The sequence below is a fragment of the Notolepis coatsorum genome (assembly GCF_963971535.1).
Source record: "Notolepis coatsorum genome assembly, chromosome: 4".
Taxonomy (NCBI): Eukaryota; Metazoa; Chordata; class Actinopteri; order Aulopiformes; family Paralepididae; genus Notolepis; species Notolepis coatsorum.
Window position 1 is genome coordinate 10711385 of NC_140168.1, and position 14042 is coordinate 10725426.

Here is a 14042-nt window from a genome sequence, read left to right on the forward strand (position 1 = left end):
GTCTTTCTCTGGTCTGCATCCCCTTAACAATTGTGTGTATTGAGCTGTATTGTATTGTACCCATTCTGCAATCTGTTAATAAAGTTTTCAATCAATCAATCAGAGAGAGAGAGAGAGAGAGAGAGAGAGAGGGAGAGAGAGAGAGAGAGAGAGAGAGAGAGAGAGAGAGAGAGAGAGAGAGAGAGAAGCGGACATCTGTGCTCTACTGAGCGCACCTTTCTAGTCCCCAGATGACTTTGGCACAGTAGACACGCGACAGACAGCGTCAATGTGAGAAACACAATCCCTCCCCCTCTCGCTCTGAATAATATGCATATTAGATCACTCGGTGATTAACCGCAACGGGCATATAGTAAATAAGGATAAAGTATGTTAAAGACGCATTTATTGGACTCGTTGCGCGCAGAGTTTACATAGAAACAGCGCGACTCCCGAGGAGATTCATTGCTCCCGAGCAGTGATGCCGGTAACGCGTTACTAAGTAACGCGTTATTGTAATCTGATTACTTTCCCCCGAAAATAGTAATCTAACGCGTTAATCTTTAAAAGCCAGTAATCTGATTGCAGTTACTTGTCCAAGTGGCTGTGCATTACTATTTCGTTACTATCTCATCATAAATTCATAATGCATGCGGAATGCAGTATTTTATTTCGTTTTCGACAGTCAAAAATACATTTTTGAGCTGTTTTTCTTATTTGGGAGTGACGTGGTGTGGCAGTGAAAGGGTTACACAAGAATGTGTCCTCGCGGCGTGACTGGACTCTCTGTCTGTGAGTGACTCTGCTTTGGCCCAATCACATTCCCCATCCACAGTCTGCGAATCAGAGGCAGAGTAGGGCGGGTCTTCACAGCACGTCATGTGACATATGCGCCAATCGTCTGACAGCAGGGCTCCGTCGCATTCGTCTGAGAATTCCACCCCAAAACGCTTGTCTAAACGAAGTGAAACCGCAAGAAGACTAGAGAGACATTTATAAAAACAATTTAATAGTTACAGTTGATATAATTGAATAGTTCAGCCTGCATTTGTTAGATGTGAATGGATACACTGGTTTTGTAAAACCACTGGCTGGCTGCTCTAATGCTCTCCCACAGTTCTTCAGGTGGGAGAACACGAGTGACAGAGAGAGGGGAGAGAGACACACACACACACACACACACACACACACGCACACACAAGCACAAGCACACGCACACACGCGCACACACATACACACAGAGAGGGAGAGAAGGGATTATATTATAATAATAATAATAATAATAATAATAATATTATTATTATTATTATTATTATTATTATTATTATTATTATTATTATTATTATTATTATTATTATTATTATATTAGAGATGTAGGCTGTCTGGGTGGGGTTGGAGAGAAAGAGGCATGGGGTGAGAGAGAGAGAGAGAGAGAGAGAGAGAGAGGGGTGAGAGAGAGAGAGAGAGAGAGAGAGGGGTGAGAGAGAGAGAGAGAGAGAGAGAGAGAGAGAGAAAAGCTCTTATTTGCCAGATTTACAGTTAATTTACATGTTAAAGAGAGACTGCTTGTATGTTTATAGAGAGACATTTATAAAAACAATTTAATAGTTACAGTTGATATAATTGAATAGTTCAGCCTGCATTTGTTAGATGTGAATGGATACACTGGTTTTGTAAAACCACTGGCTGGCTGCTCTAATGCTGTGAGCATCATAGACTGTTGCTTTACCATACTTGATGGTACAGAAGCTGAAGCACTAGTTTAACAATTTACGTTATGTGCAGAGAAACAAGTTAAAAACAATTTATGCACTTTCAATAAAGCGTTTAAAAAAAACTGTTGGGGGAACGACGACTTCGTAACCTAGTTACTTTCAAAGTAACTAAGTTACTCTGATAATCAAGTAATCAGTAAAGTAACTTGGATTACTTTTTAAAGGAGTAATCAGTAATCAGTAATCGGATTACTTTTACAAGTAATCTGTGGCATCACTGCTCCCGAGTCCCAAGAGGAGTATCACGCAGGACTGAAGAGCTCACAGCGCGCATGTAATGAATCCGCGTTTTGATGACATCATCACAACAACACGCGTTAGGTTACAGGTTGCTTCTGTTTCGGTGATATATTTTCGGTGAAAAAACTCTTTCGGCCAAAAGCCGAAAGGCCATTTTTGGCCGAAAACTTTCGGTGGCCGAATTTTCGGTGCATCCCTAATTAAGACAATATCGGTATATCGGTAAAAAAGCCAATATCGAGCATCCCTAATATATATATAAGGTTACTCTTGATCAAACAAAGATGAATGTCCCTATTGGGATTAATAGTGCAATAACTTGCTTTTTCACCAAACTTCACTTAAAACAAATAAAAGGTGCCTCTTGATCATCAAACATGAATGAATTTCCCTATGGGGATTAATAAAGTGCAAATCAAACTTTCACCAAATATCACTTTTTGTCAAATAAAAGATGACTCTTGGATTATTATTATATTTTTTTTGGAAAATCGGTTTTAATTTTTTTAAATCGTCCCAAATCATTAATTCGGATTAATCGATAATATCGATGAATCGCCCAACCTAACAGTACATATTAATATGCTCCACTAAATTCCATAGCCGAAAGTAAAAGGAAGAAGAAAATTCTTATTTGTCCCTGCCCCTACACACATACAGTACACTGATAGACTAATTGCAATGTTTACCAAACCAAACAGAATGTACATACTTATTTAGCAGAAATGGAAACATCAACACAATTAAATTAATTCATTAACATAAATAAATACATTTTGTGTATCCATCAGTTAAATTGCATATTTATTAGGTTCATTCATTTATACACACACACATTTATCTATATATTTATTAAGGCTGTCAAAGTTAACGCGGTATTAACGCGTTATCGATAGCCCGATTCTATTAACGCCACTATTTTTTTAAACTCACGATTAACTTAAACTAGACTTCACTCAGGTGTATTATTGATGCTCTCATTGATACTATGTTTGCAAGAGAGAAAGAGCTGGGAGCTTTAAATTATTATTTTATTTTAAGTTATTTTGTGCATCACTCTGTTTTGAATTTGATGCAAATTTTCAATGCATGAGGGTCATCCTTTTGTTTTAAATGGCTGCATAAAGCAAGCATTTCTTGACTTGCATGTTGATAAGAGTATTAAAACTTGGAACTTGAAAAAGATCCGTTTAACACAATCGCGGCCACTGGGATGAGTCTAATTATTATCAAGAGGACCAGGAAATGTAAACAGACGTGGGGCTGTTTGTACAGCTAAATCTATACTTTATAGTATTGCCATCTGTCCATTCTCATTGTGAATTGAGACCATAAACCGTCCCTTCAAAATGGCTTAAAGAAAAACAAATTTCATCAATACGTTCTCATTTTATAGCGCCGTGAATATAAGCGTTATACCGGATTTGGTCTAGTATATTTCCTGGAAGCCGAGATACAGGGCTAATAGCTAATAACGTTAAATCCAATGGTATTTCGGTTATAGATACGCTCCAGTTAAAACTCAAACTGCATATGATCGGCACGATCCTCACGCATGTATGCATGAAAGGGGGGGGGGGGGGGGGGGGGGGGGCGGGGCACGTAGTTTCTGATTATTGATTACCAATAACCGTGTTAGCCTCATTAGCCTCATAGGCCGAACGCCTGGATGGCCATCAAAACAAGGCCCAATCGGGATGTACTTTACGTGAAAAAGATCTTACCGTGGTCCGGTGGGATCCCCCCGAGCATTTCCCCGTTATCGATCACCATCTGGTAGATCGATATGTCCATTGGCTGATGATAAATCCACTTATTGCATGGTGAAATCTGCGATGCTAAACGTAATCCAAGGTACAGGCTACACATATAGAATCCAGCTACTGGAAACTCCAAAAGAAAGTCTAAAAAAAGATTGCTCCCTTCAGCCACAGTGCACACTGCATTATCGCGATAGCGCCCCTAAGAGGATCTGGTCGGTATTGCACTTTGTCGAATTCAAAGAGTAGGGTAAATCTGCAGTGCCGCTTGGCAACCTTGAATATGTTATTAATATGGAATAAAAGCAATAACAACTTGCCACGGATTTATCCGTGCCTCTGTCCACAACGGGTGGAATCGAAACACGGAGATCTCCGTGCTTGGGCGGGATAGTGTTAAAGGAAAACTCCAACATTTTGGGAAATTAGCTTATTTAACATCTTCCCTGGAGTTAGACAAGAAGATACATACCTTTTTTGTCTCTGTGCGTGCATTTAGCTTTGGGAACAGTCGCTCCGTTAGCGTAGCTTAGCTTCATCACTGGAAGTGGGGGGGGGGGGGGGGGGGGGGGCGGAGCCTGACGTTCCCTACAGGGTCTTACAGTCACCAAATACAACTCCAAAACGTTCCTGTAAACATGTTGTGACCTGTGTATTCACCACGTGGAGAAATAAAAAATAATTGAATTAGACAATTACGTTTTATAAGCAAATATACTCTGAATAATTTTTTTGCCTAACCACTCAAGTCTCTGGGCGCAGTCAGTGGTTTCAACGTGAAGCCGTGTTTGTTGATATTCTCATTCCTTCAAAGGATCCGAACCGATTGAAGTTTATGGATACCATGACTTAAAATCCTCTTACCTTAACGATTAAAAGCCTCCCCAATTTAGAAAACAGTAATCCAATGGCTGGTATTTATAATATAATACTAACTACTGCACGCTCGGAGCTAACCGGAGCTAACACAGAACAGGATGGTAAAGCAAATATAATGACTTCCTTTCTGGGGTTTTCAAAATAAAAGTGCGACGTTTATAGCAGCGGAAAACGTTTATTTTGTACATTATCTAGCGTTAACACGAACCTAAACTAACTTTAGGTTAGTTGTAACGTTAGTTTAGGTTTGTGTTAACGTTAGATAATGTACAAAATAAACGTTTTCCGCTGCTATAAACGTTGCACTTTTATTTTGAAAACCCCAGAAAGGAAGTGATTATATTTGCTTTACCATCCTGTTCTGTGTTAGCTCCGGTTAGCTCCGAGCGTGGAGTAGTTAGTATTATATTATCAATACCAGCCATTGGATTAATGTTTTCTAAATTGGGGAGGCTTTTAATCGTCAAGGTAAGAGGATTTTAAGTCATGGTATCCATAAACTTCAATCGGTTCGGATCCTTTGAAGGAATGAGAATATCAACAAACACGGCTTCATGTTGAAACCACTGACTGCGCCCAGAGACTCGAGTGGTTAGGCAAAAAATTGTTCAGAGTATATTTGCTTATAAAACGTAATTGTCTAATTCAATTATTTTTTATTTCTCCACGTGGTGAATACACAGGTCACAACATGTTTACAGGAACGTTTTGGAGTTGTATTTGGTGACTGTAAGACCCTGTAGGGAACGTCAGGCTCCGGCCCCCCCCCCACTTCCAGTGATGAAGCTAAGCTACGCTAACGGAGCGACTGTTCCCAAAGCTAAATGCATGCACAGAGACAAAAAAGGTATGTATCTTCTTGTCTAACTCCAGGGAAGATGTTAAATAAGCTAATTTCCCAAAATGTTGGAGTTTTCCTTGGTAGAAAAAAAAATTAAAATAAAAATTAGATTAATTTGCGATTAATCGCGAGTTAACTATGGACAATCATGCGATTAATCGAGTTAAATATTTTTATCGATTGACAGCACTAATATTTATATAATGTATTATTCTATATAATTGTATTTTTTATTTTATTATAATATAACTAAATCATACTATTTATACTACACTATATTGGTATACAGTATTATACAATATTTTAATATATTATTATTCTATGTTTAGCTCCTGCAAGTCAGACTGGTGAGCCCTGCTGAGTAGGCCACGGTTTGGAAAGTAGAGCAGCTCTCAAACGGATACAAAAATAGGCCACTGTTTGCAGAGCAAAGCAGGTATTTCATAAATAATATAAATCAGCAACATAAAACCATGCTAAATGCAATACAAATGTACTACTAACGGACAAACACTGAACAGAGACATTGACATGCTGCCATCTTGGATTTTCCCCTTGATCAAGATAAATTCATTGACCAATAAAGCCATTATTGATCTTCATCCCTACATCACTGGACTGGAACTCAGCACCTCATCATACTCACTCTCTGGTGATCGGCTTACGCTTAAGGTGCCCAGAGTTTGCACTGAATTAGGAAAATCTGCTGTGCCCCCGACACACGGAATGTTGCACAAAGCACTTTAAAACGCAGTACTTTAGTCTCCATTGGTCAGTTTAAATCTATAATGGCGAACCATTTCACCTCCGTCTGTAGTTTGATTGGCTTTCCGGTTTCTATATTGTTTTTTGTATTATGTACCGTCTGTACCTCTCAATGTCATTGTAAATGAGAGCTTGCTCTCAATGATCTTTCGAGGTTTAAATGAAGATCGAATGAATCTCAGCATGAAATGCATTCCCAGCCTAACGGGATCGTCCCATCAACATTACCGTCTTTCAACGTGAACTATGATCAAGATGAATCCATTGATACCAATAACTTAACGCTAGCTTACCCGGAAGGGGGCAAAATAGGGCTCAACGTATTTGAGCTTTACTGTGTTTCTATGGTAAAGGTATGCACCAGGGCCATAGACTCGACGATTCACAGAAAATACAAGTCTCCGCACTAACTCACGAGTGAGACTCACATGTTTGGTAGGCTGGAGGTTGACGATGACCACCTTGCCACCTTTGCGCTTGGTGAGGAGTGGAAGGTCTCCACTGGGCTTGATCTGCATCGAGGTACCCAGCGTCAGCGCCAGGTCCGCCTGCCTGCGGGAGAAGACATGACAAATTACATCACCCCATAACCTGGCCATATAGCTCTGTACTTATATGGACATATTAACAATCCACAAAGCTAAGAATCAACTTAGTGGTCGACTGATATATCGGGCCGATTCAAGTCAAGTCAAGAGTTTTATTTGTCACGGCATACAAGTATACAATGAAATGCGGGGGGGTCTTGCCCGCAACGATTGTGCATAATACAATCATAACAATAAGAATCCAATAGAACGACATTGTGCAATAATACAAGTAATCAAAGTAGGGCATATCGGTATATGTACATGAGTTTTTACAGAGCATGGTAGGACATGCTAGGTCCTGTGATAGTGCAATACACCGTTAGCTACGGATGAGGCACTGGGTCTTTATGTACACTGCTATACAATGCTATATTATACAATCTCAAGTTATACTATACTATTCTTAAAGTGACCTTTCCTTTTGTAAAGTGACCATAAGTGTGAGCGTGTGCAGCATGAGTGTGTGTGTGCTCATGTTAAAGTGGCTGCTAGTGTGTGAGCGTGTACAGTGTGTGTGTTGTGTGTGTGCTTGTCTGTGGAGAGTTCAGTGTTCAAGGCTCTGATGGCCTGGGGGAAGAAGCTGAGCCGAAGTCTCTCTGTCCTAGTTGCTGGTGTTCGCAGGCGTTTGCCTGACCGCAGCAGCTTGAACAGGCTGTTGTTGGGGTGGTGAGGGTCTTTCATTATTCTGCAGGCTCTGGATTTGCACCTCTTGTTATATAGGACCTGCAGGGGTGGTAGTGCAATACCCGTGGTACGCTCGGCTGAGCGTACCACTCTCTGTAGGGCCTTCTTGTCCTTCCATACCAGGCAGTTATGTTTCCAGTCAAGATGCTCTCTACAGCTCCGGAGTAGAAGGACTGGAGTATCTTCCCAGATACTCTGAACTTCCTTAACACATTAACTGCGACGGAGTTTGCCCATCTCATACCACTCTCTGCCACCACTCTAAGCCTATGGAGATGTTCACCTTCTTTGCAGGGCTATAACTTTTTTAATTGTATTGCTAAATTGACATTACTATGGCCCATTCAACATCGATTATCTATCGTTCAGGATGTAGGAACGTTATACTTTTTCATTCATAGATTCATACGAAAATACCGTCTAGAATATAAATATGTTTTTATCGTTTTCTGCAGTAATTCCTAGAACGTGAGTTATAGGCATAAACGCATATATAGATTATCAACTGCCGTTTGTTGCCGATACACGCTATATTAAAAATTTCAACTGTACATGATCCTAAACGTTATGACTCATCATGCGCGGATGAACGGGGGGTCGTTTATAATTCCGTGATAGTCAGTAAATGCTTTATGTAGTATGGGTGATATATTGATCAGAGCAGTTTGCATTAATAATAATAAACAATCACGCTGAAAATGACGTCAGTGTCCTCTTACCATTCGCCGATGAGACTGGAGGAAAAAGATCCCACTTATTTGACGTGGATCGACTAGATCCATTTCCGGTTTGTATAATAATAATAAACGCCCAAATCATATCGATTATTGAGTTATGGCAGCGATCCATATACACGGATGTGTGTCTAGAGTCCCGCAACAATATGTGAGTGCCGGACGCATTTCCCAGATGCACGGAGATCACCAGAGATCCATTTCCGGTTGTAACTCGCCGATCATCCACCAGGCGGCAGTATTGAAGCGTTGCAGAGTTGTGCAGGCTCCCACTGTATCAGCCGAGGCTGGGTGAGGGAATTATGAATACCATGGCGAAAAAATTAAATGTGATCTCAATAACGTCGTACGCCGTGGAATGGCAGAATTAGCATGACCTTGAAACACTTTGTACGACGTTATTGGTGCCCAATGTGTTAACTGTCTCAGGTGGTAGAGGCCCTGCTTCGCCTTTTTTTACTACTGAGTCTATGTGTGTTGTCCATGTCAGATCCTCTGAGATGTGGACCCCCAGGTGCTTGAAGCTGCTCACCCTGTCCACGCTAGCCCCGTTTATCCTCAGTGGTGTGTGTGTGTCCCCTGCTGTCTTCCCCTAAAATCCACGATCAGCTCCTTGGTTTTACCAATGTTCAGGAGCAGGCTGTTGTCCTGGCACCAGCGTTCCAGTACCTCAACCTCCTCCCAGTAGGCCTTCTCGTCGTTGTCCGAGATCAGCCCCACCACCACTGTGTCGTCCACAAACTTCACTATGGAGTTGGAGCTGAACTTGGCACACAGTGTGTGTGTATAGTAGTGTTGTCACAATACTGGAATTTCTAACTTCGATACGATACCTTGAAAAGTATCGATATTCGATACAATTTTTGATACCACATGGAAAAAGGTTCAATCTTAAAATGTACACAAAAAAAAGATTTTATTTTAATTTTAAATTTTTTTAATAAATGTAGCTTTTGTTGCTGGTTGATTCTCCTCAGCTTCTCTCTGGTACTATAAGAGAAGATAACTATAACACTTTTAAAACCCTTTGTTTATCTTTAGATCACACATTTAAAAATAACTGTTCATCTCACTTTAATCATTTTTATTGCAGAACATGGTATTTTCTCAAGCAGACAGATGTAAACACTGTAATCTGTGTTGCATGTACCTGACAAACTGAACTGTTTGTATTACAGTCATATTCCGACTTAACTGAATGCACATGTGTGTGTGGACTACTGTACTATTACAGGTATTGAAATGAACAATGCAACTTCCTTATACAATTTTTTTTCTATGAATAATTAAATATCGATATTTCGGGAAATGAGTATTGAAACAGTTTAAAATATTCAGAATCGATATGTATCGATTTTTCGATATTTTTGACAACACTAGTGTATAGTGAGTACAGCAGGGGGCTCAGAACACAGCCCTGGGGGATATTAGCCATTTAAAGATCAAATTTCTGATATCAGCCCATCGACTTCTTTCAATATTTCTTTCAAAAGATCAAGATCAAGACCAATCACTTCCTGCTACCGGGGGCTAAATAGGGCTCCAAAGTTCATAGGGCTCAAGGTATTTTGAAGGGAAAGAAATACTGCAATATTGTATATCCAAAGGTTAGCAATATTTAGGCTAAGTTTATGTTAACTCCATTTTAATGTTGGCTACTCTTAGCAAATGCAAACCTAGCGGTCATCAACCAGCTAAGCTAACTAGCTAATATAGCTAACTAGAGGTGCACCGATTGCAATTGATTTTAATTCATTTTTGTCTGACCTGCCGATTCCAATTTTGGCCTATTCCGATTTTTGTTCCATCAAAGAACTACAGTATATTGACAGCATAAATCTTTTTTTTACTTTTATTTACTGGAAAATGTAATTGTATGTTCATAATAAAACATTGGCTATTAAATAACCTTTACATTCTCTTTTACGTGTATCAAAACAGTAGGATGTTTTTAATTTTTATTATTTTTTTCCTCTTTTTCTCCGCCGGATTTTCTATTTTTCTCCCCATCCCAATTTAGTCGTTATGCCAATTCCCCCCCTCCCCTACCTGGTTGTTGTGCGCATGTTCCTCCTACTGGTCGGTACAAGGGAACCCTGAAGTCTACCACATGCTTCCTCCGACACATGTGGAGACAGCCAGTGGCTCTCTTCTCACCTGGCAGCGAGGACTCTCATTGGTGAAGCGTAACGCGTGGGAGGTCATGCTGCCTTCACCATTTCCTGCCTTTCACTGAGCAGGCGCCCAGAACTGACCTGTAGGCGTCGCTGTCCACAACGCCAGATTACCACCCTCGACTTCCCTCCCGCTAACTCAGCCAAACGAGTTAGTATGACGATCGGCCCAAGCCACAGGGCAATGCTGACTCCGGGAGTCGAGGCCTCTTGCATTGGTGACGAGCGCAATCTCCGCTACGCCATCCGACCGCCCAGTAGGATGTTTAATACATTTTCAATATATACATAAACATAACAGCCAATACTTATTGTGTAACCAGGTTTATGGCATCTGTGGTATTTTTAACATTCGAAGCTTCTATTGAAGTATTCGAACGAAGCTTCGAATGTCTGTCGTCATATTTTATGACGATCTTTTTATTTTATTTATCCTCAAACTAAATCCTCAATTTGAATAAAGTGTAAATGAGTCTTTTTTTTTTATTAAATCAACTTTCTTTAAGGAATATATAACTCATGAGTTTTGTCAACATAAATAATCCAATAAGGTTGGTACGAAAGTGATGGTGACGTCTTGATTAGATGGAGCGCCGAGCATAAATGAGGCTACAATACATCATTTATGATAAATGTTTTATTTACATTTTTATGACTAGTCATATACTATAATAGTATAATACTATAATATTAGTGTAGCCTAATTTTTATCTGCAACTGTGAAGAAAAACCCCATTGGTTTAAACAGAATGAATAGACGCATAAAAAAACTTTCCTACACGCACTGTTTACTGGACTAAAACATTCTACAACTAAATCAAAACAAATGCGAAATAATCCTCTTCGGTCCCCCAGACGTTGTCACCACCCTTACCAACAGCCTTGGCAACCTGTCCTCCCTGGTCAAGCCTTATGTCAAGAACCTAGGTGTCATTTTTTATCCACAATTTAAATTCGACAGACAAGTGAACTCAGTGGTAAAGGCATGTTTTTTCCAACTACGCACCATTGCCAAACTCAAAGCCCTTCTCTCCCCTGCAGACCTTCAGAGAGTCATCCACGCCTTCATTTCATCTACGGTAGATTAGACTACTGCAACTCCCTCTATATACCGGTAGGCATTAACCAGTCTTCCCTGTCCCGCTTACAACTGGTACAAAACGCTGCTGCCAGACTGTTGACCGGAACCCGCAAGAGAGACCACATCACCTACAAGATACACTACGCGACCAAGGTACCCATGTACATGTCAAAATACTTCCCAAAGGTCAGTGAATACCACGATCACAACACCAGAGGGAGCTCCACAAATCATGTAAAACCCAGATTCGGCTCAAACAAGGGACTAAACACGTTTCGCAATTATGCCACATCAATGTGGAACGCCCTACCTAAAGCTGTAAAGGAATGTGAATCACTACCCACTTTCAAAAACACTCTCAAAAAACACCTACGTGAGACTGCAATTCGAAACTGGCCCCTACAAATGTCCTAACCTAGTTGTACAGTAAATGACCAAGTAAGGCTTTGTCAGTATTCCAATGTACAGTGTAAAATGTGTGTGTGTCCCCTACCCAAATAATATCTATAATTGCGATTGATTGCTCAATATTATAGGGAATGAATGTTTTTGTGTAACTTTAAAAATTTACATTGAAAACGCATTAAAATTATCATGGGGTGATTTTTAGGGATCCGTACCAAACAAAGATGTTTTAATTTTTTTGTAGAATACAATTTGTAGGCCGGAACATCTCAGACGGAGAGACCACAATACTTAATTTAGAATGGTATATTTTGACACACAATTTGCCTCACAAATATTGCATCTCCTGCTATTTGAATATTGCCCAGGGCAATATTGAGATTTTGATAGAAATCTCAATAAATTGTTGAGCCCTACTAACAAGCTATTGTTTTTAGCGACTCAGGAGGCACAGCTCACCTGACGGACAAGAGGAGAAACCTTCAACCTTCAACCAATTCTGCTCATAGCTGCCTATTTTGGCCTTAAAGGTTTTACAGCCTGTGAGCTTTGTGTCTTCTTCACTTGCGGTGAAGGACTTCCACGGATTGCAGCAAGTCCTTCACAGCAAATAGCATAAAATTAACATAGGCATAACATTTGCATACAGTTGACAGAATAAAAGCAATGCATAAAGTGCATAAGAATAAGGTATAAAAGACAATAAAAGTAGTGCAATGTAGAAAGTGCAGACAAAAGAATAGGCATAAAATAAGTACATTATTGCTCGAAAGCATGTGAGCAACACTGTACTTGTAAAAATAAGTACAATAAGTACAGTGTTGCCCGAAAGCATACCCCCCCCCCCCCGGAACATCCAGTCCCTCAAACATCAATCCCCACCACTCTCTCTCTTTATCTGTTAAGGTGGCTCTCTTTCTTTATCTGTGTTAAGGTCTCGCTCTCTTTCTTTATCTGTGTTAAGGTCTCTCTCTCTCCCTCTTTATCTGTGTTAACACATTGACCGCCAGCAGCAGGGGGCGCCGATCCCCCTTCAGCGCCAGGTCTTTATTCAATGGATATAGTTTTAGAATGCCAAATTTGCGAGTGCTTAAAATATATCTTATATTATAGCTATGGGTCTAATACACCCGTCGATTGTCAGTGAGTTGCTTCCAGTCAACATGCACAAAACAGATTGTTTTTTCATCCGTACATTTCCGTTTTATACCGTTTTGAATATGAGTATAGTTTTGGTGATTCTTAGTAATGCCAGGAAAAGACGCGATAATAGCGTTTTAGTGGAATACACTTATCACGTTTTCTGTGTTAAGGTCTCTCTCTCTCTCTTTATCTCTGTTAACACTTTGGATGCCAGCGACGCGTTTTGTCGTTAGTTCATGCCGACCTTTGAATGCCACCAACACTATATAGCGTTTGTTTGTCGTATTTTTTTTATTGGCGATTTGAATTCATATTTCATCAATCGAGCCTCAGGTTAGTGCTGCAGAGTCTCCCTGAGCTCAATTGGGAAGATACCGCCCCCTATCGTCTCTCCCTGTGTAACTGCACCCCATTAGTTTAGACTGGGGGGGGGGGGCAGTTTCCTCATTTAACTTTTCCGTCAAGCCAACTGAAGAGACCAAGTGATCGCCGGCCATCAGAACAGCGTGGATTATGTATTTCCAGCACCCAACGCTGAATCAATAAACGCGATCGATATTTGGAATGGCGATCAGGAATTGGAATAATCTTTTTGGATAACATCTGATCTGAGGTAAGGAATCTATTTTACCAGTCTTGGGATAATCAGAGCTTTTTTCACAGATATATCAACGTGTCCCATATGTATGTGTGTGTGTGTGTGTGTGTGTGTGTGTGTGTGTGTGTGTGTGTGTGTGTGTGTGTGTGTGCGATCAGGAAATGAGAGAATCGATATTTCAGCCCGCTTCTATAGCGTGCATAAGTACACATATACTATCGATAATCTAGCGTTTATTTGAAAACGATTCATAAATAGCACGAAAAATGACAACGTTTTTGTGTATGCCAGAATATTCCAGTAAATGTCGTTTATCACGGAATCTTTATATGTTCCAGAAAAACGAGGGCTTTTCAAAATACTATAAAACGGAAATGAAGCGATTAAAAAACAA

General features: G+C 40.2%; 2 protein-coding genes across 2 annotated transcripts in view; both read right to left on the reverse strand.

The window, feature by feature from the left end:
* Positions 1 to 14042, reverse strand: part of LOC311226401 (uncharacterized protein) — a gene marked incomplete at its 5' end in the record, with an annotated part of 864333 nt that overhangs the window by 283193 nt on the left and 567098 nt on the right. The window lies entirely within an intron of this gene.
* Positions 1 to 14042, reverse strand: part of sirt6 (sirtuin 6) — a 45473-nt gene that overhangs the window by 3070 nt on the left and 28361 nt on the right. The window contains exon 7 of the mRNA XM_084313184.1: positions 6668 to 6791. Coding sequence (XP_084169310.1) covers positions 6668 to 6791 — 124 coding nt within the window. The remainder of the gene's footprint in view (positions 1 to 6667; positions 6792 to 14042) is intronic.